The 23,769-nt window shown below is 34.7% G+C and overlaps 3 protein-coding genes across 4 annotated transcripts; all 3 read left to right on the top strand.

Annotated features, from left to right (window-relative positions):
- The first annotated feature begins 3,992 nt into the window (after positions 1–3,992).
- On the top strand, positions 3,993–11,425 carry LOC103483851 (protein argonaute 1). Of its 2 annotated transcripts, none has more exons than XM_008440788.3 (22): positions 3,993–4,267; positions 5,118–5,785; positions 5,872–6,080; positions 6,167–6,316; positions 6,398–6,531; positions 6,668–6,777; positions 6,947–7,053; positions 7,159–7,297; positions 7,413–7,529; positions 7,683–7,790; positions 7,884–7,955; positions 8,405–8,527; positions 8,640–8,805; positions 8,881–9,140; positions 9,226–9,368; positions 9,484–9,546; positions 9,640–9,703; positions 9,816–9,951; positions 10,316–10,389; positions 10,483–10,577; positions 10,770–10,801; positions 10,930–11,425. In XM_008440788.3, exons 2-22 carry the CDS (start codon positions 5,123–5,125, stop codon positions 11,142–11,144), a joined length of 3,180 nt encoding a protein of 1,059 aa, XP_008439010.1. In that variant the 5' UTR covers positions 3,993–4,267; positions 5,118–5,122; the 3' UTR covers positions 11,145–11,425. The 2 variants fall into 2 exon arrangements, with proteins under 2 accessions (XP_008439010.1, XP_008438929.1); XM_008440707.3 differs by having other exon boundaries at positions 3,994–4,267; positions 5,100–5,785.
- Positions 11,426–11,561: 136 nt separating this feature from the next.
- On the top strand, positions 11,562–17,426 carry LOC103483781 (sucrose synthase 6). The gene is made up of 15 exons (XM_008440590.3): positions 11,562–13,218; positions 13,302–13,434; positions 13,507–13,661; positions 13,803–13,995; positions 14,106–14,224; positions 14,338–14,554; positions 14,644–14,739; positions 14,838–15,011; positions 15,102–15,218; positions 15,359–15,525; positions 15,620–15,844; positions 15,941–16,507; positions 16,583–16,721; positions 16,805–16,932; positions 17,126–17,426. The coding sequence occupies exons 1-15, from the start codon at positions 13,112–13,114 to the stop codon at positions 17,283–17,285; spliced, it is 2,697 nt and encodes an 898-aa protein (XP_008438812.2). The 5' UTR covers positions 11,562–13,111; the 3' UTR covers positions 17,286–17,426.
- Positions 17,427–19,602: 2,176 nt separating this feature from the next.
- On the top strand, positions 19,603–23,398 carry LOC103483692 (uncharacterized protein At4g15970-like). The gene is made up of 4 exons (XM_008440467.3): positions 19,603–20,157; positions 22,008–22,352; positions 22,433–22,920; positions 23,039–23,398. The coding sequence occupies exons 1-4, from the start codon at positions 19,909–19,911 to the stop codon at positions 23,091–23,093; spliced, it is 1,137 nt and encodes a 378-aa protein (XP_008438689.2). The 5' UTR covers positions 19,603–19,908; the 3' UTR covers positions 23,094–23,398.
- The last annotated feature ends 371 nt before the right edge of the window (positions 23,399–23,769 follow it).

Here is a 23,769-nt window from a genome sequence, read left to right on the forward strand (position 1 = left end):
TTACACCGCGGATCTTTTGAATTTGTATCAATTTAATTAAATCCTGTATAATAATTATATGAATTATGTCACTCAAGGTCGCATGTTGGATATGATTTACTGCACATTTGATGATTTTTCAAAACAATTAAAGAAAAAGTCACAGAATTCAAACATGTTACACATAACTTATAACATGCATTAAAGTATGTCTCAAACATTTAAACTAAATTAGTATAATAACTACTTTCAAACTATAATGATGTAATTTGGAATTGTTGATCGAATATATATTATATTATATTTATATGGTATAAAATCTTGACAGAAACAAACAGAAAGTGATGAATAAATAAATGGAATTTAATAAATTAAAGCGGTCGCCAATAGGGCAACACCAAACCAATAGTATCTTGGGGCCCTTTGGAGGTCCATTCTGCAACCGTAGCGGGCCAACACCTTAGCAACCCACAATTATTTGACAACGCAAATGCATAGCCAATGACTCAAACATAACAAGTTTCTAAAAATCTATTTTTATTCTGCTTTTAATGTTTTAAAAATATCATTATATTAAAACTATTTATAAAATATAGCAAAATTCATTGTATTATTTATAATTCATTGTATTGTTATTATTTTTGTTATATATCGTATATAGTTTCATTTTTTTGTCATCTATGATAATTCTTCACTATAAATAACACCAAGACCTTTACTCAAAACATGCTATAGATTTTATCTTTTACTCTAAGTCATACAGAGATAGAAGCCTAGATTTTTGACACTCTTTTTCAACATATTTGTCAATGACAATATTGTAATTTAGATATATATAAACTAAGCACAAAGTCCAAGACCATTATTTTTTTAGTTTGACTATCTTTTTCTTGTCTCTTCCTAATATAATTTACATGGTGAATGCTTTTTATGGTGTGGAGAGTCAAACAAAATGATAACATATCATAATCTATCATAATCAAGATTCACTTTGTTGGTACTCAACAAACTAATTGTATTTCATTTGTAAACGGTTACATATAATTATCAGTAAGATACTTAAGTTGAAAGCTTATAACTAGGTGAACAAAATATTTGTTCACATATTGACACCCATTATTCATAAATCACATTTGAAAAGTGATTACAAAACTTATAGTTTATAGTTAATTAATGTCTATGACATAGTAAAAATTGAACACATTGTTTAATGGTATTGACACGACCTCTATCAAGTGTGTTCAGTCTCTCACATGCAGTTCATGTATTAAAAAACACATTGCATATAGATTCATTCCAAAACTATAGCATATATCTTACACGTGTTGACAGGCATATAATCGGTACAAAAGTTTGAATGACTAACAATATGTATACAAATATATATATATATATATATATATATATAACGTAATAATATGTTAGTAGGCAGGTTTTATTTTTGTTCCCACTTTGACTTTCAACCATACAATATTGTGTGGGACTATTTGTTTAGTTTGATAATTAATACAGTAGCTAATTCAATTAACAAATTGAAATAAAGAAATAATAATGAGAGTATTTAATTAAATCAATATCAACTATATTTGTGAAAGGGATTAAAAAACGACTAAAAAAGCTTGTCCAACATAAGCTGCCTTTTAATCCAAAAATTAGACAGTGATAATGATGTGATTAGAATAAAAGGCAAGAAAATATATAAAAGGAGGGGAAAATTAAATAATGGAGGAGATGTAATTTTGATTGGACATTTATTTAAATTTACAAGTTAAAAAAAAAAAAAAAAAGTAAAAAAGTGTATGGTTTTCATTGGAGGCTCACCCATCAACAACATTTTTGTAAAGCATTGCTTTGCTTTTCCTTTTTAAATACATGCTGTTGTATTAAGCTCATTCAATGGGCACTTTTATGTTTAGTAGGGTTTAACTTGATAGTATAAGCGATTTGGATATTACATATATCTATGTAGTTTTACTAACTTTTATTTTATTTTTGAAAAATTAACTTTTGAGAAGTTTTTATTGTAAAGTATTATAGTCACACTTATGAAATATTATTGTCACACTTACAAAACTCACTTAGTTATATTAAATTATTGTTTTTATTATTTTGTGTCAAACTTATGTTTGGTGGCTTCCATTCTTTACAACAACCACACTGCTATTATTCTTGGGTTGGTTACATAACTCCAAAGTTGAATTTTTACACAATTATTGGATGTGAATAATGTTATCACTTGCCACATTTACTCATACACCAAAGTCTAAGATAAGAAACAAAAATGTTATTTAAGCTACCAATTTTAATGTTTTAAAAAACATAAAGGATGGGAATCGCTTGTTACCTTAAACCTTTAAAACACTTTAATTAGTCGACACGTTGAATTCTAACATTTTTTACCTAAAGTCGTTGTTTTAGCTTGACCTTTTTTTTTCCTTATCAGAGACAGCAATGGTGTCTTGCCCTTTCATGGGATATAAGGTTGTGGTGTCATTGTTATTTTATTTGATTTACTGAAAAATTAACAAGTAATTAGTTTTTATAAAAACTTAAAAAATCATTGTCAACACAACTTCAATCTATGTTTTTTATTTACTAGCCATTTCTGTTTTTTTCTTTCAAAAAAAAAAAAAAAGGATTTAAAAAAGCTTTAAAAAAAGAAAAGAAAAAGTGGGTCTTTTATAAAGTTATATTTTTAAAATAGGCAAAAATGATAACAGAGAAATGGAAAATAAACGAAAATAAAAATAAAATAGAAATTGTTACCAAATACAAGTAATTGAATAATTTGTTATCAAATTAGCCTAATTTATTGAATAGATTTCAAACTCTTGTAATCATAAGATGCAGTTAGTTAACAAAAGATTTCCAAATAATCTTTGATTTTCTTGTTTGAAGAAAAGTGTAAACAAACTTTGTTATTTTTATAAAATAGAATCAGGCAACCAAACAATAGGAGGATATATAGTAATGTGAGTGAGGAGAAAATTAATAATTAAAAATTAAGAATCACCCAGTAATAGCAAAGATTCATGGTACAGCCGGACTCCATCATGCTTCACTTCATATATATCTCTATTTAGCTTTTCATAATTTATATATTTTTCTATTTTATGTTTTCTCTAAATGCATGTTTTATAAATATATTCCTTTTATTATAAAAAGTATTTCAAATTAGCCTATCATCAGAAAGATATATAGATTCATCAAACAGCAGTGACGTGGCTGTCTTGATTAAATAATTTTTCATTTTGGATTTAGATTACCTAAATACATGATTTGTGATAAAAAAAATGGAGATACTCGAACGAAATCAAAGAAAGAAAGAAAGGAAATAGACAAACTAATAATCATTTCGAATTAAATTAACGTTGAGAAAAGATGTAAATATATAGTTCGAGAAAAAGAAGAAAAAGAAAAGAAAAGAAAGTAGTTGCTAATAAATCAATAATTAGGGTGATTGAAAACTGTTTATAATAATAATAATAATTCAATTGACCTTTATTAATTTATGGCGGGAGAGGTGAGGGGGGCAAGCGAGAATGGGATGGAAGATACGGCGGAGCGTGAGGAAGACTGGCGCGAAGAAGGAAAGGTGGGATGCGAAGAGAGCGAGTAGAGAGAAGGGATGAGATATTGGGAAATGGATAGAAACGGGCGCAGTAGTAGTGGGCGTTGTGGTGTGAGGAGGGGGGTCGGGGCCAATCATGTGAACTTCAGCCACTACCCGTTTACACCGTTGTCCCGTACCGTTCCATTTACTGGGAAAGGGGTCCACCACCAAGCTGGCAAAATGACACATAAGCAACATAGAAGACTTGCCACGTAATTGAGTAGACCAGTCATTGTCTTGATATATGCCACGGAGGAGGGAAGGGGTTTGTCAATAATTAAAACTGTTTAGAATTAAAATTAAAATTGTTATAAATATAATTATTTTTCATTTTTAGGGGAGAGGGATGGAGTTGTCTTTTTCGAAGACCTACCCGGTGCTTTATATGTAGGGTGTGGGGAGCATTATAGGGTGTCCTTCCAAAAGAAAGTGAAAGTAACAAAGTAGTGTTTTAGAGTAGAGGAGAGGCGAAACGAGGCGCAGGCGAAAACCAAGGGCTTTCTCTCTCTCGGCTGTTGCTCTTTATTATTACCATTCTCTGCATTTCTTGCTCTGTAAAGCAGACCAAAGCGACGCCACTCACTGCTTCTCTCTTTCTTTCTTCTTTTTCCTTCTTCTTTTCGTTTTTTCCATCACACCACAGCCGGCGCTTCTCCGGCTACCTGCTCGTTTAAGGTTAATCATCTACTCATTTCCATTCTTCTAGGTTTTCGTCTTCTTCACTTGCTTCTTCTATTCCTCAATGCGATTGGTTTTTCTGTTTGATTACCTTCTTATTTCTTGCTTACTTCATCTTCAACTCTCTGTGGATCTACTCTATGTTTCCGTCTTCTTTGCTTTCTCGGTTGTTTTCAGAACTCTATATTGTCGGATCTTTCCATTTCTCTCACTTTTTTCTTTGCGTTTTTTGAACTTATTCCTCTTTCGTCGGTGTGAGATCGATAGATCCTGTTAAGTGATTTGCCGATTTTTAGTTGCTCTGGACGTCCTCTAAACATATTTTCTCGTGCTACGTTTAGGGTTTTCTAGTTTCTTGTTGGTTTTGATGTCGATACCATGGCTGAAATTATTTTTATCGTTAGGGTTTGGTTTCTGCGCTATTTCACCTTTTATTTTGCTGCTGGTTCTCTGGTGAACGCTTATGATTTTCCTGTCAGTTTCTACTGTCTTACCGATTAGAAAATACTGTTAAATTCTTTGATCTCTGTTTGATTTTTCTTTTCAAAATCCTTCGCGTAGATATTTTTTGTTTTTAGTTTTATTTCTTATTATTAAGCCACTCTGATCAAGCATTGAGGAAATACGAATTTATTCTGTGTTCTAAATTAACGGAGAATATTTTTACTCGGATTGCTGGTTTATATCGGTTTTTTATTAGTGTTTTGCAGTTCTATATGTATTTGACCATCAGGAATCCCTTTGTTTGTAGTCAACAATAAGTGCGTTCTGATAGAATGTCTGCGCTACTTTTAGTCATCATTTACCAATTCTAACTCGTCTAGTTCAGCTCTCCATTTTCTCGTAGTGATCATGGGGAGGAAGAAGAGAACCGATGCTGGCGGTGAAAGTTCTGAGTCTCAAGATGGTGGTGGTCGTGGCTCCCAAAGATCAGCTGAAAGGAGAGACACCCCACAGCAACATGGTGGTAGTGGGTACCAGGGTGGGAGAGGTTGGGGTTCTCAAGGGGGACGTGGAGGTCAAGGTGGTGGAGGGCGTGGGCGAGGAACGTCTCAACATCAGCACTATGGAGGACCTCCCGATCACCAAGGCAGGGGTAGAGGTGGGCCATATCATGGAGGACGCAATAACTATGGTGGTGGTGGTGGTAATCGCGGTGGCATGGGTGGTGGTGGCATTGGGGGAGGACCTTCTTCTGGTGGACCATCCAGGTCACTAGTTCCCGAGCTGCACCAAGCAACCCCAATGTATCAAGGAGGGATGACTCAGCCAGTCTCATCTGGGGCGAGTTCTTCCTCCCACCCATCTGACACTTCATCAATTGATCAACAATTTCAACAAATTTCCATTCAACAAGAATCCTCTCAAAGTCAAGCAATTCAACCTGCGCCACCATCTAGTAAATCCTTGAGATTCCCACTGAGACCAGGAAAGGGTAGCTCTGGTACAAGGTGTATCGTTAAGGCTAACCATTTCTTCGCTGAGTTACCCGACAAAGATCTTCATCAGTATGATGTGGGCATTTACTGCTGCTCATATTTTCTTATGCATATATTTTTTATATTTTAATTTTACACTGACAATTTTTTTGTTGCATTTAGGTTACTATTACCCCAGAAGTTACTTCGCGCGTCTACAACCGAGCTGTAATGGAACAGCTAGTTAAATTATATAGAGTCTCACACCTTGGGGATCGGCTTCCTGCTTATGATGGAAGAAAAAGTTTATATACGGCTGGTCCCCTCCCTTTCATATCCAATGAGTTTAGAATAACTCTTTTTGATGAAGAAGATGGATCTGGTGGACAAAGGTTCCCCACTCTCACCTCTTTGATTTTTTCTTGGTGTGCTATATACACTTTCCATTTTGCTTAATGAATTTTTCCTCTTGGTGCAGACGGGAAAGGGAATTTAAAGTTGTAATCAAATTGGCTGCACGTGCTGATCTGCACCATCTTGGACTCTTTTTGCAAGGCAGACAGGCCGATGCCCCTCAAGAAGCTCTTCAAGTTCTGGATATTGTATTACGAGAATTACCTACTTCAAGGCATAACTATTACCACACATCTCTGTTTTGTTTTTTAGTTTCTTGGGTTGGATTACTGAATGAGATTATTATGTCTTCTAGGTATTGTCCAGTGGCCCGATCATTTTACTCTCCAGATCTTGGCAGACGTCAGACACTGGGTGAGGGGCTGGAAAGTTGGCGTGGTTTCTATCAGAGTATCCGCCCTACACAAATGGGACTCTCCCTTAATATTGGTATTATCCCCACTTTTTGTTGGTTGCATTTTATGTTTCCAAAAGTGAAAGTCATGTTTTGTTTTTTTTTTTCAGTTTTATGTTTTTTCCCTTTCTGTTTTATTTCGGTTAAGTGACCATTCATCAATGGATGCAGATATGTCCTCTACTGCTTTCATAGAGCCTTTGCATGTCATTGATTTTGTCACTCAACTTCTCAATCGGGATGTGTCGTCCAGGCCTTTATCTGATGCTGACCGTGTGAAGGTTGGATGCTTGTCTCTGTCTAGGTTTTGATTTTTTAGTTAACTAGCTCATGGAACTCCTAGGACCATTTTCAGTTGTTCTTTAACCTAATTTGATCACGTTATGACTTTTCATGGTCATGCCAATTCTGTGGGAGGAGATTTGTTTTAATTTTTCTAAGTGATTTCAGATAAAGAAGGCTCTTCGAGGTGTCAAGGTTGAAGTGACGCATCGTGGGAATATGCGCAGAAAATACCGCATTTCTGGCCTGACATCACAAGCAACTCGTGAGCTAACGTATGTAATATTTGAACTTGGATCGAAAAGTCTTGCATGACAAAGTTTCTACTTTGTATATATTGAACATCACTTATACAGTTATACTCCTTGTATTTGTATTAGTTTCCCAGTTGATGAGAGAGGTACTATGAAGTCGGTGGTTGAGTACTTCTACGAAACATATGGATTTGTTATCCAACATACCCAGTGGCCTTGTCTTCAAGTAGGGAATCAGCAGAGACCTAATTATCTACCGATGGAAGTAATATTTCTACTTATATTTCACTTTGCTGGTTGAATTTTGTAGGATAGTTAATTTATGTCGTGTATCCCAATATGTATTGTGAGTTTTAGCATTGAAAATGGTTTTGATTCAGGTATGTAAGATTGTTGAAGGTCAGAGGTATTCGAAAAGGCTTAATGAAAGACAAATAACTGCTCTGCTCAAGGTTACATGCCAACGACCCAAAGATAGAGAGGAAGACATTATGCAGGTCGGAATGGCTCTTATCCTTGAAGCCTATAATTTATATAATTACAATTGGATTGCTATTTTCACCCCTGCCCACCGCATAAATTTTATAGTTCTAGTTATTTGGCTTTCAGATAGACCATTGTTAAACACACTAACATTCTTTTAATTTTAGACGGTACGTCATAATGCATACCATAATGATCCATATGCTAAGGAGTTTGGAATCAAGATCAGTGAGAAGCTTGCTTCTGTTGAAGCGCGTATTCTTCCGGCACCATGGGTAACACATCCTAATTCTTTTATAATTGAGCCAAGATTGCTGTATGGATTCCATTATATTACACTGTATGCGTGATCATTTGTTCTTTTGCAGCTAAAATATCATGACACCGGCAGAGAAAAAGATTGTTTGCCTCAAGTTGGACAATGGAATATGATGAATAAGGTAATGCTTGTAGTTGATTTAATGTGTTCAATTTGCATTTCTAGAGGTTTTTCTTTCCCCTTCTCGGGTTACCTTTTCTGTGATGTAGTTGAATCTTTTTTATTTTGTCTGGAACTTTTCGTTTCCTATTTCAATTCCTTGTGTTGGGATACTATAAGAGGCGAATAAAGAACATAAGTCTACGTATATTATGTGTTCTACAGTTTATGGACTAATTCTTTTTATATGTATTCTACAATGAGTGAGATGTCGCATCTGTCTGAATAAAAAATTTCCAAATTTTTTGTTTACGGTAGGGAAGCTTTTTTTTTTTTTTTTTTTTTGTTGAGAGAAATGACCCTTCCTTTTTTGCTGTAGATAAGTTGACTTATAGTGCTTGTGTTGTCTCCAGTATTACGTTGAGCTACTGTCAACTGATGGTTTTTTTTTGTTGATTATGAATATTGCAGAAAATGTTCAATGGTGGTACTGTTAACAACTGGATGTGCATTAATTTCTCTCGCTATGTGCAAGATAGTGTTACTCGTGGCTTTTGTTATGAACTTGCTCAAATGTGTTACATTTCTGGCATGGTAATGACTTGGGTTCTTTTAGATTAATTAATTTATTGCCTTCTATTATTGGTGGGATTTACATCAAGCCATTGAAGCCCTTTAAGACTAAAACTTTCTATGATGATTGTAGGCTTTCAATCCAGAACCAGTTCTTCCCCCTATTTTTGCTCGTCCAGATCATGTGGAAAAGGCCCTTAAAACTCGGTACCATGATGCAATGAGCATTCTCCAACCCCAGGGCAAGGAGCTCGATTTGCTTATTGTCGTATTACCAGATAACAACGGATCCCTTTATGGTATGTCAACTGAAATACTGTGTTTGTTATTTACATCTGTCTTTTTTGTTATACTTTTTGTTATACTTTTTGTAGGTGATTTAAAGCGTATCTGTGAAACTGATCTCGGGCTCGTTTCCCAGTGCTGTTTGACTAAACATGTTTTCAAAATGAGTAAACAGTATTTGGCCAACGTGGCCTTAAAAATAAACGTTAAGGTTGGGGGAAGGAATACGGTACTTGTTGATGCTTTATCTAGGCGCATACCCTTGGTTAGCGATCGACCTACCATTATATTTGGTGCCGATGTAACTCATCCTCACCCAGGAGAAGACTCGAGTCCATCCATTGCTGCTGTATGATTGACGGCACCTTTTTTTATTTTATATTTTCTGTCTAATCTAAGCCACTGCTAAGTTCATTGTATTATTTTGAAAATAGGTTGTTGCTTCTCAAGATTGGCCCGAAGTTACAAAATATGCTGGTTTGGTTAGTGCTCAAGCCCACAGGCAAGAACTTATTCAAGATCTTTTCAAAACATGGCAGGATCCTGTTAGGGGGACAGTAACGGGTGGAATGATCAAGTATGGCTCATACACCTAGTAGTTTTAGTGCGTGCTTTCTTCTGGTTGCATATTGAACTTGTCTTAGTAAACTTGTGTCCTTGTCTTCTGTCTTTCCTCGCTCCTGGTGATACAGGGAACTCCTCATCTCCTTCCGTCGAGCAACTGGACAGAAACCTCAACGCATTATATTTTACAGGCATTTTCTTGTCTCGTATCTATTGGCTGGCCATGAAAAAATTATTTTCATCTGTTTTTTGTTTGACATCTATCGGAAAATTTTTTCTTGTAGGGATGGGGTTAGCGAAGGACAGTTCTACCAAGTTTTGTTGCATGAGCTGGATGCCATTAGAAAGGTAAAAGGGAATGTCGAATATTCATGAGTTGAGATTCTTCAATATGTTTTGAGATCTAGGCTGGGGATTGGATTTTTCTGACAACTTTCCTTTTGAATTGATTTGGTTTTAGGCATGTGCTTCTTTGGAACCAAACTACCAACCTCCAGTGACATTTGTTGTGGTACAGAAGCGACATCACACTAGATTGTTTGCTAATAACCATTCTGATCGCCATGCGGTGGACAAGAGTGGGAACATATTACCTGGTAAAATATAGTATACAGCTAATTGGTTGTGTATAGATGAAGTCGACAAGAGTTTGTTTCCTTTCTTGACATTTAATTAACGTGGAAGTAGGAGAAGTTGGAGTTTATGGATACTGGATGTAGAGTGAATTATTTAGAGGGCATACTGTAAGGATTATGAACTCTTTTCAACTTCAAATTCTCATAATTTCAGCTACTTTTAAAGTTTTCAACTGGACAATGGGTGCATAGCCGACTGATAAATCCACTAGTAGCAGAAGAGTTGTTTATTATTGAAGAACAATTTCTGAATTCTTAGTTAATTGTTGATTCTTTACTTTTGTTATTAAAACTGGATTTTTACTCTCTGCTGATGGAATGTCAGGCACGGTTGTTGATTCTAAAATTTGTCACCCTACGGAATTCGACTTTTACCTTTGCAGTCATGCCGGAATCCAGGTAGAACAACTATATACAATGGAATATCTGAATTGTTTAAAATGTCAATGAGGATAAAGAACTATTAAATGACCTTTGATGCTTGTTGACCAGGGTACAAGTCGTCCTGCTCATTACCATGTTCTATGGGATGAGAACAAGTTCACTGCTGATGGATTGCAGACTCTAACGAATAATCTTTGTTACACGTGAGTGATTTTTCTCTCGATAAATTTGCTATATTCTAGTTCTTTTCTAAATTTCCTTTTAACATTCTGAATAATCGCAAGTTATCTGGCTCTGCCTTGTGTAGCCCTAAAATACTATGAGCCAAGTTCTTCAGTTTTATTTTACTTGTGAGATTGACTTAATTAATAATGTGATTTTTTTTGTTTCTGTAGATATGCTAGGTGTACTCGCTCCGTTTCTATTGGTAAGTTTTCAATTGACACAGATATGACTTTGTTCTGCCCTAGCTGTCTAATTGACCATTGAGAATTATTTGTATGTTTGTTCTTCTTTTCCTTGAGTTCATTGTTTGTTAATTTGGTATAACCACAGTGCCCCCAGCGTACTACGCCCATCTTGCTGCTTTCCGAGCTCGTTTCTATATGGAACCTGAAACCTCTGATAGTGGGTCAATTAGCAGTGATGCTGCTGCTGGACGTGGTGGCGTTGGTGGTGCTCGCAGTACACGGGCACCAGGGTTGAATGCTGCTGTTCGACCTTTGCCAGCTCTGAAAGAGAATGTTAAGAGGGTTATGTTCTATTGTTGATGACTTGTTTTTATTTACTACCACTAGTTTCTCTCCCAATTCTTAAGTGTGTCGTTTGTTTCTTCCCGGAGCTTTGGTTTGAAGGTCTCAAAACTCTTCCCACTCGTGTGTGATTAACTTTAACACTTGGTTTTCGCAGCTTGCTTTTGTTATTTCGTGTCTTACAACTCTCAAATTGGTGGCTCATGTCTCCCTTTGGTGCCATGCTTTGCCTTCCATTTGAGTCTTATTATGTCAAACACCAGATTTTATAACTATTTTTACTGCTTTATTTGCTTTAATCCTTGATCACACCTCAGGATTGTTGATGTTTTGGGTCCGTTGTTACGATCATGCCATTTTCTTCCATCAAAAATCAACTTAATCTACTTCATTTAGAAAGAAAATCTAAAGTTGGTTTATTTCACAAAAATGTTATTTACGGAAGTAATTAAAAATGATTCCTTAAATTGTTCTTTTTTTCTTTTTGCAAGGCAATAAATCTGACAATATAAACCCATTTTGATTCCATTTTTGTCTGCCAACTCATTAATCTTTCTATCTATAGGATTTTGCTTATGATGCTTTTAAACAGTTTAGCCTTGGAGGATAACTTGGTCAACCTCTTTTTATCTGGGTCCTACATGATTAAATGGAAATAGAAATTGAGTGCCCTTCTACCCCAATAGATCCCTTCCCAAATTATTCATTCCTACGTCCTTTTCAAGGAACTCGACAGCGACACTTTGAATAATGGGAGAATCAACAACCCCTATTAGACCTTATTGATTGTAGGGTTGGTTGACATGCTACCTTTTTATACTTCTCATCATCTTGCTTTTACAATCTAATCGTTGTGTTTATAATTTGAGCTGAGTGAGATTGATTCAGGTTGAAGCTGAAAGTGATGGAGAGAAGCAAAATCAATTCATGGCACATCATATTACTGCCAAATCAACCCCCAAGTGAATATAACTTATTTAAACTAATATCAAATTGACAAACTAAACTTCAGTTTTCAATTTTATGAAATTAAATTCGCTTCTTGTTCTCGAAGTTATCAAAATATGAATCAATTAGTTTGATATACTTCTACGGCTCCTTGATTTTTAGCTTCTTCTAATGTATCTTTGTTCTTCACATTCAAACAAACTGTGTAATCATTAAATTTCACATTTAGTGATTAATGGTCTCTCCTATATATATGTGTTGAATCACACACACATATATATAGGGGTTACAAGTGGGGTAGGGTTACAGACATTTTAACTTTCAGAAACATATAATTTAACCAATCTAGTTTAGTTGTGCTTGAATTGACAAATAAAAATAGTTTTCAATAATTTTGGAGTTCAAAAAATGCTTAATTGACACTTTTTTCTTTTCTCCCCATGAGATGTCTCCGTTGGTAAAAACATAATCATTTAAAATTAATAGTACTAATTAATTTTGACAAAATACTGGCTGTCGGTGTCCAGTAATCTATACGTGACATCCTTGTTTAAATAAATCAAACATTCCAAAGCAGAAGCTTCTCAACCATAGACTCATGGTTACTCTAAAAGCCTAAAATTTCCAATTGTATCTTAAGAATCTCAGGCTGCTGCACTTGGAACTTCGAGAAGGAAAGAATCAAAACCTCCCTCTCCAATACCTATACGAATGAAACTGGAAAGTTGCTTTGCTTGAAGTTCTTTACCTCCACCTCTTAAAAAGCCTTTATGTAAAGGAAATCTGAAATAACTTCCTACAATTACAATTCCTTTCTTCCTTTCAATATTTCAAACCCTTGAAATGTTCTTCTCTTCATCATTATCCTTGTTTCTGTTTCAGCTTTTTGTCTCTCTCACTCTTCATCAAACACAAACATTTTTCAATGTCTGATGATTAAGTTATATATATCTCAGATTACTAAACAAAACCAAGGCAATCATCAAGTTCAAAAACTGTTGCAGAAGACAATAAGAAAGGTGTAATTGTAGGAAAAAATGGCCATGGCATCAGCCAGCTTAATGAGATTAGACACACCAATTTCTGACAGTCTAAACGATGCATTGAGAAGATCCCGTAACCAAATGAAGAAATGCTTTGCCAGGTACAAAGTTTCTCTAGCAACACAAAGATAAAAAAATGATTGTAGCTTTTTGAGATATGAATATAACCCGTTTGAGTGAATAGGTTTGTTGAGAATGGGAAGAGGTTGATGAAATGCCAAGACTTGATGAAGGACGTGGAGATAACAATTGAAGACAAGCGAGAAAGGAGCCATGTTTTGGAAGGCTTTCTTGGCTACATTCTAAGCAACACTCAGGTAATATTGGAACTTTTTTCTCTCCACTGTTTTTTCTTTGAAGGAGGATGGATTTTGATGGCTTATGTGCAGGAGGCTGCTGTTGTCCCTCCGAACATCGCTCTAGCCGTGAGACCAAGTCCCGGTTTCTGGGAGTTTGTTACGGTGAATGCTACAAGTTTGGAAGTAGGAGATCTTACTGCTTCAGAGTACTTGAAATTTAAGGAAGCTATCTTTGATGAGAATTGGTGAGTCATAAAATAGTTCTGATTTCATCTTTCCAATAGTCAAAGCTTGAGACAAGGTTCTTTTATGTTCACTTGCATTGTGTAGTAATCTTTGATTTGATAAATGAAAAAGTTGTCAAAATGATTGGTTTGATGCTGCAGGGCAAATGATGAAAATGCTCTTGAGATAGATTTTGGAGCCATTGAATTCACTGCCCCTCGCTTAAGCCTTCCATCGTCGATTGGAAACGGAGTCAACTTGATCTCAAAATTCATTAGTTCAAGGTTTGGTGAGGATAAACAGAATGTTAATGCACTTGTTAATTATCTGCTGGGTCTTCAGCATCGAGGACAGGTATGAAAATATGAACATTCAATTGCAGAAAGTTGAAGGTTATAAGAAAAACTTTCGCAATTCAAATCAAGGATTGACAATGGATCTTAATTTGAATTTAAACCTTACAGAGTCTTATGATCAATAAGAAACTTAACACCGTTTCCAAGCTTCAATCAGCATTGTTTGCAGCTCAAGTATATGTATCTTCACTGCCAAAAGACACACCATATGAAGAATTTAAGCACAAGTAACCAAGAATTCTTATTTCTTTCCCTAGATCGTAGGGAATCTAGTTTTGGTTTCTCATTTTTCTAAACTTTTATCTGATTGTATTTTTTTTTTTATCTTTAATGCCTTAAGGATGAAAGGATGGGGATTTGAGAAAGGATGGGGAAGCAATTCTGAGAGGGTTAGGGAAACAATGTTACTCCTTTCTGAGGTCCTGCAAGCACCAGATCCAGCAAAATTGGAGTTACTGTTTAGCAAGCTTCCAACCACATTGAATATTGTAATCTTTTCGCCTCATGGCTATTTCGGCCAGGCAGGAGTCCTCGGCTTGCCCGACACCGGTGGTCAGGTCAGAATTTGATCAACTGTTTATTTCATCAATACAAAGATATCTTCCTGTGAACTTGTATATCACTCAGCTGCTACATAAATGACTAGATTGTGTACATTCTGGATCAAGTGAGAGCTTTAGAAGAGGAGTTGCTGCACAGAATTGAGCAGCAAGGCTTGCAAGCAAAGCCTCAGATTCTTGTGGTATGTTTTTCGTATGCACATAAGATCACAACAACATTGTCCTTGTTTTTGCCAGCTGCAGTATATCCTTTAATATGTATTATAATGGACATATTTAGGTGACAAGATTAATACCTGATGCACGAGGGACGAAGTGCAATGTTGAGTTAGAGCCTATTGAGAACACAAAGCATTCTCACATTCTCAGGGTCCCATTCTACACACAAAATGGAGTCCTTCGCCAATGGGTTTCGCGTTTTGATGTCTATCCATACTTAGAGAGATTTGCCAAGGCATTTGACCTCATAAATTTTTTCATTTTGCCGAACCAGCTCATTCATCTTCTACTAACTTTTATCCTCCAATCCACTTTGTAACTCTAGGATGCCACGGCTAAGATCCTTAAAGTCATGGATTGCAAACCGGACCTCATCATTGGGAACTACACTGATGGAAACTTGGTTGCTTCTTTGATGGCTAAGAAACTTGGAATTACACAGGTCCACTTCATTTGCTCGACTCACAAACTAGAAAATCAGGAACAAAATATAAAAGCTTGAGAAAAATCTGTCATGTTTGGTTCTTTTTTTGGTTTCTAGTTTTCTAAATTTTTTAACATATTCTTTTTTGGACCTCCCAGGGAACTATAGCACACGCTTTAGAGAAAACAAAATATGAGGATTCGGATGCTAAGTGGAAGGAACTTGATCCAAAGTATCACTTTTCATGTCAATTCACAGCTGACATGATCTCAATGAATGCAACTGATTTCATTATAACAAGTACATATCAAGAAGTTTCAGGAAGGTTAGAAAATTCTATATAGTAATGAACTCAGCTGGATTTGCATTCTAGAAATATATAAACTCTAAGTCACTAAGTAAAAAGTTTTATCCAACAGCAAAAACAGGCCAGGACAATATGAAAGCCATGAGGCCTTTACTATGCCTGGACTTTATAGGGTAGTCTCAGGTATTAATGTGTTTGACCCCAAATTCAACATTGCTGCTCCCGGGGCTGATCAATCTGTCTATTTTCCTTTCACTGAGAAATCGAAGCGACTGACTAATTTTCATCCTGAAATCGAGGAACTACTTTATAGCAGAGAAAACAATGATGAGCACATGTAATTGACACCTAGTCTCCATCTTTTTTCCATTGAACAGTATTAGAAAATCATTAGTATACTTCCCTAACTTTCGGTCTTGAAAATATGGAACAGAGGTTACCTTGCAGATAAGAAGAAGCCAATTATTTTCTCAATGGCAAGGCTTGATACGGTGAAAAACATTACTGGGTTGACTGAATGGTATGGTAAAAACAGGAAGCTGAGAAGTTTAGTAAACCTTGTGTTGGTAGCTGGATTCTTTGATCCATCAAAATCAAAGGACAGAGAAGAAATTGATGAGATAAAAAAGATGCATTCCCTGATAGAAAAATATAAACTCAAGGGGCAAATCAGATGGATAGCAGCTCAAACCGATCGGTACCGCAATGGAGAGCTATACCGTTGCATTGCTGATACAAAAGGAGCTTTTGTGCAGCCTGCACTTTATGAGGGTTTTGGCCTAACAGTCATTGAGGCGATGAACGTTGGATTGCCTACTTTTGCAACAAACCAAGGAGGCCCAGCCGAGATAATTGTCGATGGAGTATCAGGCTTCCACATCGATCCTTATAATGGAGATGAAGCAAGCAAAAAGATTGTTGCTTTCTTTGAGAAATGCAAGTCAGATGGTGGATATTGGAACAAGATGTCAGAAGCCGGTCTTCAGCGAATACATGAATGGTAAATAAAGGCACAAGACGTCATTTCTGACCAATTTGGAATGTTGGTATTCACTTATTGATTATTGTTTTTCAGCTACACTTGGAACATTTATGCAAAGAAAGCTCTGAACATGGGATCAATTTATGGATTTTGGAGACAGTTAACCAAGGATCAAAAACAAGCCAAGATGAGATACATTGAAATGATTTACTCTCTCTTGTTCAGGAATTTGGTAAGCATCTAAAGAATATCATATCTTGAACATAATTAGATTAAGCATTTCAGCTTTTTTAAGCAGTCTATATCTTATTACAGGTGAAGAACGTTTCAATCCCCACTGAAGAATCCTTGCCAGCTCCAACCGCCACAACTTCACCACAGCAGCCGACACCAGAGCTCCGATCCCGGAGGTCGGGTGGCACTCAGCTTGAGCCAAGACCAAGGCAAATTATCCACTCTTGATTAACATTGTTAATTTGCCATTAATCTTAACAACTTAAACTGACATGGTCATATAACTCAAAGCTCCGATTGAAGTTCAGATATTTGGACCAATATCATTATATAACATTAGTAGAAATTTACGGAACAAATAGAAACCATATGACTCAAAAAAGAAAAGTGTTTATTTTGCAGGAGTGAAGAAAGGGGTTCGGTGGAGGTTGGGCAGAGTGGGAATGGGCTATCACACACCTTGAAAAAGGTGTGCTTTTTGGCTGGCTCTCTCTTGGTTGCTTACTACATTCTAAAGAGAATTTCTGGAGTAAATCAAGCATATGATGATTTACCATTATAACCTTCTAATATCTCGACTTTATTTATGTAAATTAATTATAATAATCACTCGTCAACTCAAAGAACTTGCTGAGGTTGCCAACCCATGTGGACCATTCTGTATCAATTCACCCACATGAATAAATTCGTTCCTTTTTTCTTTTTCTTTTTTTTTTTTTTCAATTGAATGGTTGGAAAGAGAACCAAAAGTTTGAAAATGCTGAGGAAAAGAGAAGGTTGTGGATATATCTTCATTGCGATTATTAGACCTTTTGAATCCTTTCAAAAATAATGGCAACAAGAATATATAAGCACAAAATAAACAACACCATACCACTACCAAAGTAGACTAGATATCCAACTAAAACATTTTAGTGTTAGTGTTCCTGACAAGTCATATCAAAACTATACCTCGACTAAACCGTGATGATATACTAATAGTGATCCTTGGTTGAGCATATGATCGTCAATTCGTGGTAAGTTTTGTTGATAATTTATTCAAAGAAAAATCTATTGAAAGTGAAACTTTTGTTGTACGTTTCTCTACTTGGAAAGAGAAACTATGAATCTAAGTGAAAGACGATATCTTCATTGATGCGAGGGCTTTTAAAAAACAATTCCAAAAGTAAAGGTAAGAGGATTTTATATTTCACATTTAACAATATCGTACATTTGTTTTAACTATCGAAACCAATATGTATATATTAATGGTGTTTTGATTTCCTTTTCCTTTTCTTAAAAGAAATGAATATAACTAAAGAAATTTATTATTAAAAACTGTAGAAAAGAAGGTGGGGCTCAGTAATTGGTTACTTTCCCTATGATTTGATTTATTTCTAAATTGAGGATTGCATTATGATATTATGAATGGAATAACTTGAATATTGAAAATTAATTAAGCTCAATAAGGGTAAAGAAAAAATTAGAACAACGTGTTTTATATTTCCCTTTGTGTACAAAGTTTAAATTTCAAAGAAATCACTCTCAAAGGGACTTTTTCTTTTCCCTTCTTTTTTTTTTTTAATAAATAAAATAAATAAATAATGTCTTGACCGCACAATGTGACGACGTCTCCTACCCTTTTTGCAATTCATTATTTTTCAAAAACAAAAAATATATTGATTTTTTTAGTTGATACACTTTTATTTCAAATACTTCTTTTCCTATATATGTATATATACTTTGAGATTAGTTTTACTTTATAGTCGTTCCCAAAATAGACATCTTTTTAAATAATTACAAATCACATTAAATTTAACTCCTATACCCATGAAAAAAAGAAAAGAGTATATTGGGGGAAAATGAGGGACTTTAAGAAATAATCAATTATAGAGTTTGAAAGCCAATCAACGTTGGTAATTGGGATAAAAAAAAGAAAAGAAAAGTAAAGAGCAGCCGGCACAGAAGCCTTTTTATGCTAAACATCCGGTTGCCGGTTTAGCTTCGAAGAACTCAGCATTGAAAGGTATCCAAATCAGGCTTTCAATTCCAACTCTGCCCTCCCCATTTTTTTATCTTCACCACTTGTCTTTCTTCCCTCTCTTTTTTATATTTCCACTTCTCCTTGTAAGGAGTTTCAACTTTTTTTTTTATTCTACTTTTGAATCATTGACTTTAGTTTAATTATTGTATAAATTTTTAATATTAACTTTTTAACTACATTTATTACTATATACTTTAGCTTGAATTGATTGCTTAAGCATATTAGAGTATCAGGATTCCTTGTTTGAATGAGCACATAAAATATCCCAGTATAAAGTTCTTCTAAAAACTCATGAAAATATACTTTAATTTTTAAAACTAATTGGTTGGATTTTTATCAAATACGATATTAAATACCATCTTTAATTACTTTAATTTTCACCATAGGCTGCATTCAATTAAAAAGATTACGCATGCATCAAATTTTAGAATTAAAAAAAATATAAAATAATGGAATTAGTGAAGCGTAGGTAATGAAAAAATGAGATTAAAATAGAGTTAGAGATCAAAATGTGGAATTAATCATTGAATAAAATAGAAACAAACAAAAGAGAGTAAAGGAAAGAAGGAAGAAAGATGTAATTCATAAAAAGAGAAAAAAAAAGAAGAAGAAGAAGAAGAAGAAGAAGAAGAAGAAGAAGAAAGAAAAGAAAGAAAAGGAATAGAAGAAAAATCAAAATGGGGAGGCTGAGCCGGAGAGAGAAAGATTCGGGTTTCTAAATTCCAATCGCTTTCAGAAACAGCAAAACCAAGCAATTGGATTAGAAAAGAGACAAATTAAGGAGGGGACTTTGAGGGACCGGACAAGGAAATTATGAAATAGAGAAAGGAGCAGCCGGCAATAAATTTAATATACAGCTCTCTCTTTCTCTCTCTCGTGCGTATTAATATCTTCGCCACCACTGCTTTTCTTCTTCTCTCCTTTCTCTTTTTACCCATAACCCCCCCCCCCCCCTTATTTAGTTCAACCTTTATTTCTTGACCCTTTCTGATGTCAACATGAAAATAACAACCCATCTTTCTTCTTCTTTTATCTTATTTCTGTTTTTATCATCTAATTTCCACCTAGTCAACCATTACCTTCTACTATTATAACCATTTAAACTCTCTCTCCTTTTCCTACCTGCCTTCCTCCTCCTTCTCCTCATAGTTTCACCTTTCCAATGAAGAATAATAATTCCGCCGCCGATGGCGAACAGGCCGGCAAGTTGTCGGTTCCCTCGGTCGTTCCTACGATGACGACGACGTCGGTGGTTACGTGGAGGACGGTGAGAGTGTCGGTGGTGTTGGTGGGCGTTACGTTGGGACTCTTCGTTCTGTACAACTCAGCCATTAATCCTTTCAAATTTCTTCCTGTTTCCTACACCTACCGTGCTTTTCGATTCTCTTCTCCTCACAAAGACCCTATTTTGGTTAGTTTCCATTTCTCATAATTTCTTATTTTAAATTTCATAACTTTAACCGATTTGCTTAGTTATAATTTGTTTAATTAATTGAGATTTTTGATGGTAAACTGGGGAAGTAAATATATCGGCTGGGCGCTAGAGAATTGAGAAAGGGTTGATTTGATTGTGTTTAATCAGGAGTCAAAAGAAAAAAATAAACACAAAATAAATTGTTGCTTCCAATTGTGAGGAAACATGGTTTTTCTGGAGTCGTAGGATTGACGGGTTACTGAATCAAATGGAGCCAGCTGGGGTTTTGTTTTTGTGAATGAATTAATTATATATAATGTTTATATTTATGAGAAAGGTTGCATCTGCAGGTGTTCTTGAATGGACCATTTAATTAATTTCCTATTGTGTTTATAATATAAACGCCCACACAAAAATAGTTATATTTCTTTTTAGTGAAGAATTATTGGTGCATATCATGGAAGGTGACTAGTAAGTTGGCGATAGGCTCAATAGCCGCCCAGTTCTATTCAGCGCCACCGTGTCCCTCCCACGTGATTAATTATACTTTAAACATTAATATATACTGCGTTTTCACTTTTCTCTTTATTTCTTTTTTTTTTTCTTTTTTTCTTTTTTTTAAAGAATGAAGCTTAATTATTTACTGCTTGAGCTTTGATGTTTTTATTCGTTTCTATTTGGTATTTTCAAAATTTGTTTATGAATTTTCTTAATATTTGTTTTAAACAGTTTACTAGCCAAATAAAACAAATTATTAGTAAATGTAAATGTAGGAAATTTTGTTTTTGTAAGTAAAAACATTTTAGGTTAATTTTAGTAGACTTTAGAATTGTCGTAGAGTCTTATCAATCAAGATAACCCTTGTGTATCATTCATGCATGATTCATCAATTTGAAAAGTAAAAATATGATTAAATATTAGTTTTGGTCTTGGAGTTTATTATATATTGTTTGTATTGAAAGTTAAAGAAGAGTTGAATAAAATAAAATAATCAAATTTGTCGATTTGAACCTAAAAAAGTTGAGAAGAGTCAAAGTTGTGTTAATTAGATGTGAAACATGAGAAGACGTTTGAGTAATAAATTAAGTATTATAGTTGAGTTATAATGATTTATGTGATTTGGGTTATATAATATTTATTTAAAATATAAAATTATTTTAATTTAAAAAAAAAAAAGTAGTAAACACGAAAGAAAAATAGCAAACAAAAAAAGAGAGAGAGAGAGAGAGAGTAAAATAATAATAATGGTAGGAATTAAAAGTTATTAGGGGGATGGAATAATTTTGGTAAATGGTAAAAGTAAAAAAAAGGTGTGGGTAAAAAGTTGGATGTTAAAAAAAGGAAAGTTTAAAAAGGTGTGTGGGGGGAAGTGTGTAAATTTAAAAAATGTGGGGGAAACAGAGAAGGAGAGAGAAGTGTAGGAGGGGACAGGATTTTACAAAGGAAAGTGGGGGATTGTGTTTTGTGGTGTAATTATATGTATTTGTCCCAAACTCCAACCATACATATCTTCCCTTACATATATACATATATAAAAAAAAAAACATTTTCTTCCCCCTCTTACATTGCTCTCCTAATCATAATACATGGTGGGATGTGATGTACACGTTATATATGTAAGACGTTTATGACAAAATTCTAAGTCGACTAATTTTCAACTTTTTCCAAAAAATGAAAACATTTTTGTAATTTAACCTAATTTTAACTTTTATCGTGAATATACCCAAATTAGAAATTAGAAAAAGTTGATGGTCCATTTTGTTTGAATGAAACAGAGTAATGGGGTTTTAAAAGCAAGTTAGAACTTATAAAAGTTAGTAAAGTAATTACAACAATGAAATATATAGGAAAAAGTTGTGAAAGAAGCGGCGATGGAAGATGGAACAATAATCATAACGACGTTGAACGATGCATGGGCAGAGCCAGATTCACTCCTTGATTTGTTTCTTAAGAGCTTCCACGTTGGAAACGGAACCCAAAGATTATTGAAGCATTTAGTGATAGTCACGCTGGACCAAAAAGCGTACTCTCGTTGCGTGGCCTTACACCCTCATTGCTATCAATTGGACACTCAAGGAACCAACTTCTCGTCTGAAGCCTACTTCATGACCTCTGATTACCTAAAAATGATGTGGCGAAGAATTGAATTCCTCATATATGTTCTTGAAATGGGTCACAGCTTCGTTTTTACAGTAAGTTAATTTTACCTTTCATTCATCTCTTTAAGAGTCAAAAAATAATAATAATTTAGTGTCGACACTAATGCACGCAGGATACTGATATCATGTGGCTGCAAGATCCATTCAATCATTTCTACAAAGAGGCGGATTTTCAAATTGCTAGCGATTCGTATTTGGGGAATCCGGAGGATTTAAACAACGTTCCAAACGGAGGGTTTGTGTACGTGAGAGCGAATCCAAAAACAGTGAAATTCTACAAGTTTTGGTACCAATCGAGAACAATATATCCAGGGCAGCATGACCAAGACGTGCTGAACAAGATCAAACATAGTCCGTTAATCCCTAAAATTGGGATGAAATTAAGGTTTCTTGACACTGCTAATTTCGGTGGGTTCTGTCAAATGGGGAGGGATATGAGCAAGATGGCTACAGTGCATGCCAACTGCTGTGTTGGATTAGAGAACAAAGTTCACGATCTCAGGATTTTGCTCCAAGATTGGAATAACTTTTTTAACCGAACAATTGCGGGTAACAAATCACCTTCGTCCACTCCTTCCTGGACTGTTCCTCAAGATTGCAGGTATGTATATATATTGTTATTATAATTATATGGTTTCTTTCTTCCCAATTATATATAATTTATATAATCTGTGCGAAACCTTTACTTTTTGTTCTAATTATGTGGATATATAATTCAGAACTTCATTTCAAAGAGGGAGGCAACATAAAGACGATAAGAAAACTGGGAATTAGCATATTATGAAGTTCAGATTTGGTGTGATGATTTGAAGAGAGAAGCAAACTAATATGTGATGCAACCGTTTCTATTTTCGAAAAGTGTTGGATAGGATAATGTTAATTTTGATTCGAATGAGATGGTTGCATTCCCCTATTTGATTTATTAGTACACAATTTGTATGTACATTACAAATTGGGTGAAGAGATCTGGACCGGCAAGAACCAATTTTTATGTACATTGTTAAGAAGCCAAAAAAAGAATACCATTTTTCTTTTCCTTTTCTTTTAAAAAAATTTAAGAGGCAAATTTATTACTTTTAGTTCGTTTCACTTTTTCTTAGTTTAATTATGTCGAGTGCATATTTCATCTTCAACCTCGGTTTAGCATAATGAAGCTTCGGTCGCCTTACAAAATAAATAAGTAAACAAATATATTTACTAATAAAACAACTTGAAAAATAGAATAAATAATAATAATTTGCAAAAATAACTCCATTATTTAATTTTGTAAAAATATTAAAATCTAGAGTCCAACCCACGTGGAGTAAACGTACTGGAGCCCGAACAATTATACACCATATTGGTGCATAGACCTTATATGATATACCATTAAAATATTTGATTATGGATTATGACGTAGTATGATTAAGTCGATGGAAGAAGGCAATTCACTGCAATATTAGACTATCAC

Source organism: Cucumis melo, chromosome 12 (assembly GCF_025177605.1).
Source record: "Cucumis melo cultivar AY chromosome 12, USDA_Cmelo_AY_1.0, whole genome shotgun sequence".
Lineage (NCBI taxonomy): Eukaryota > Viridiplantae > Streptophyta > Magnoliopsida > Cucurbitales > Cucurbitaceae > Cucumis > Cucumis melo.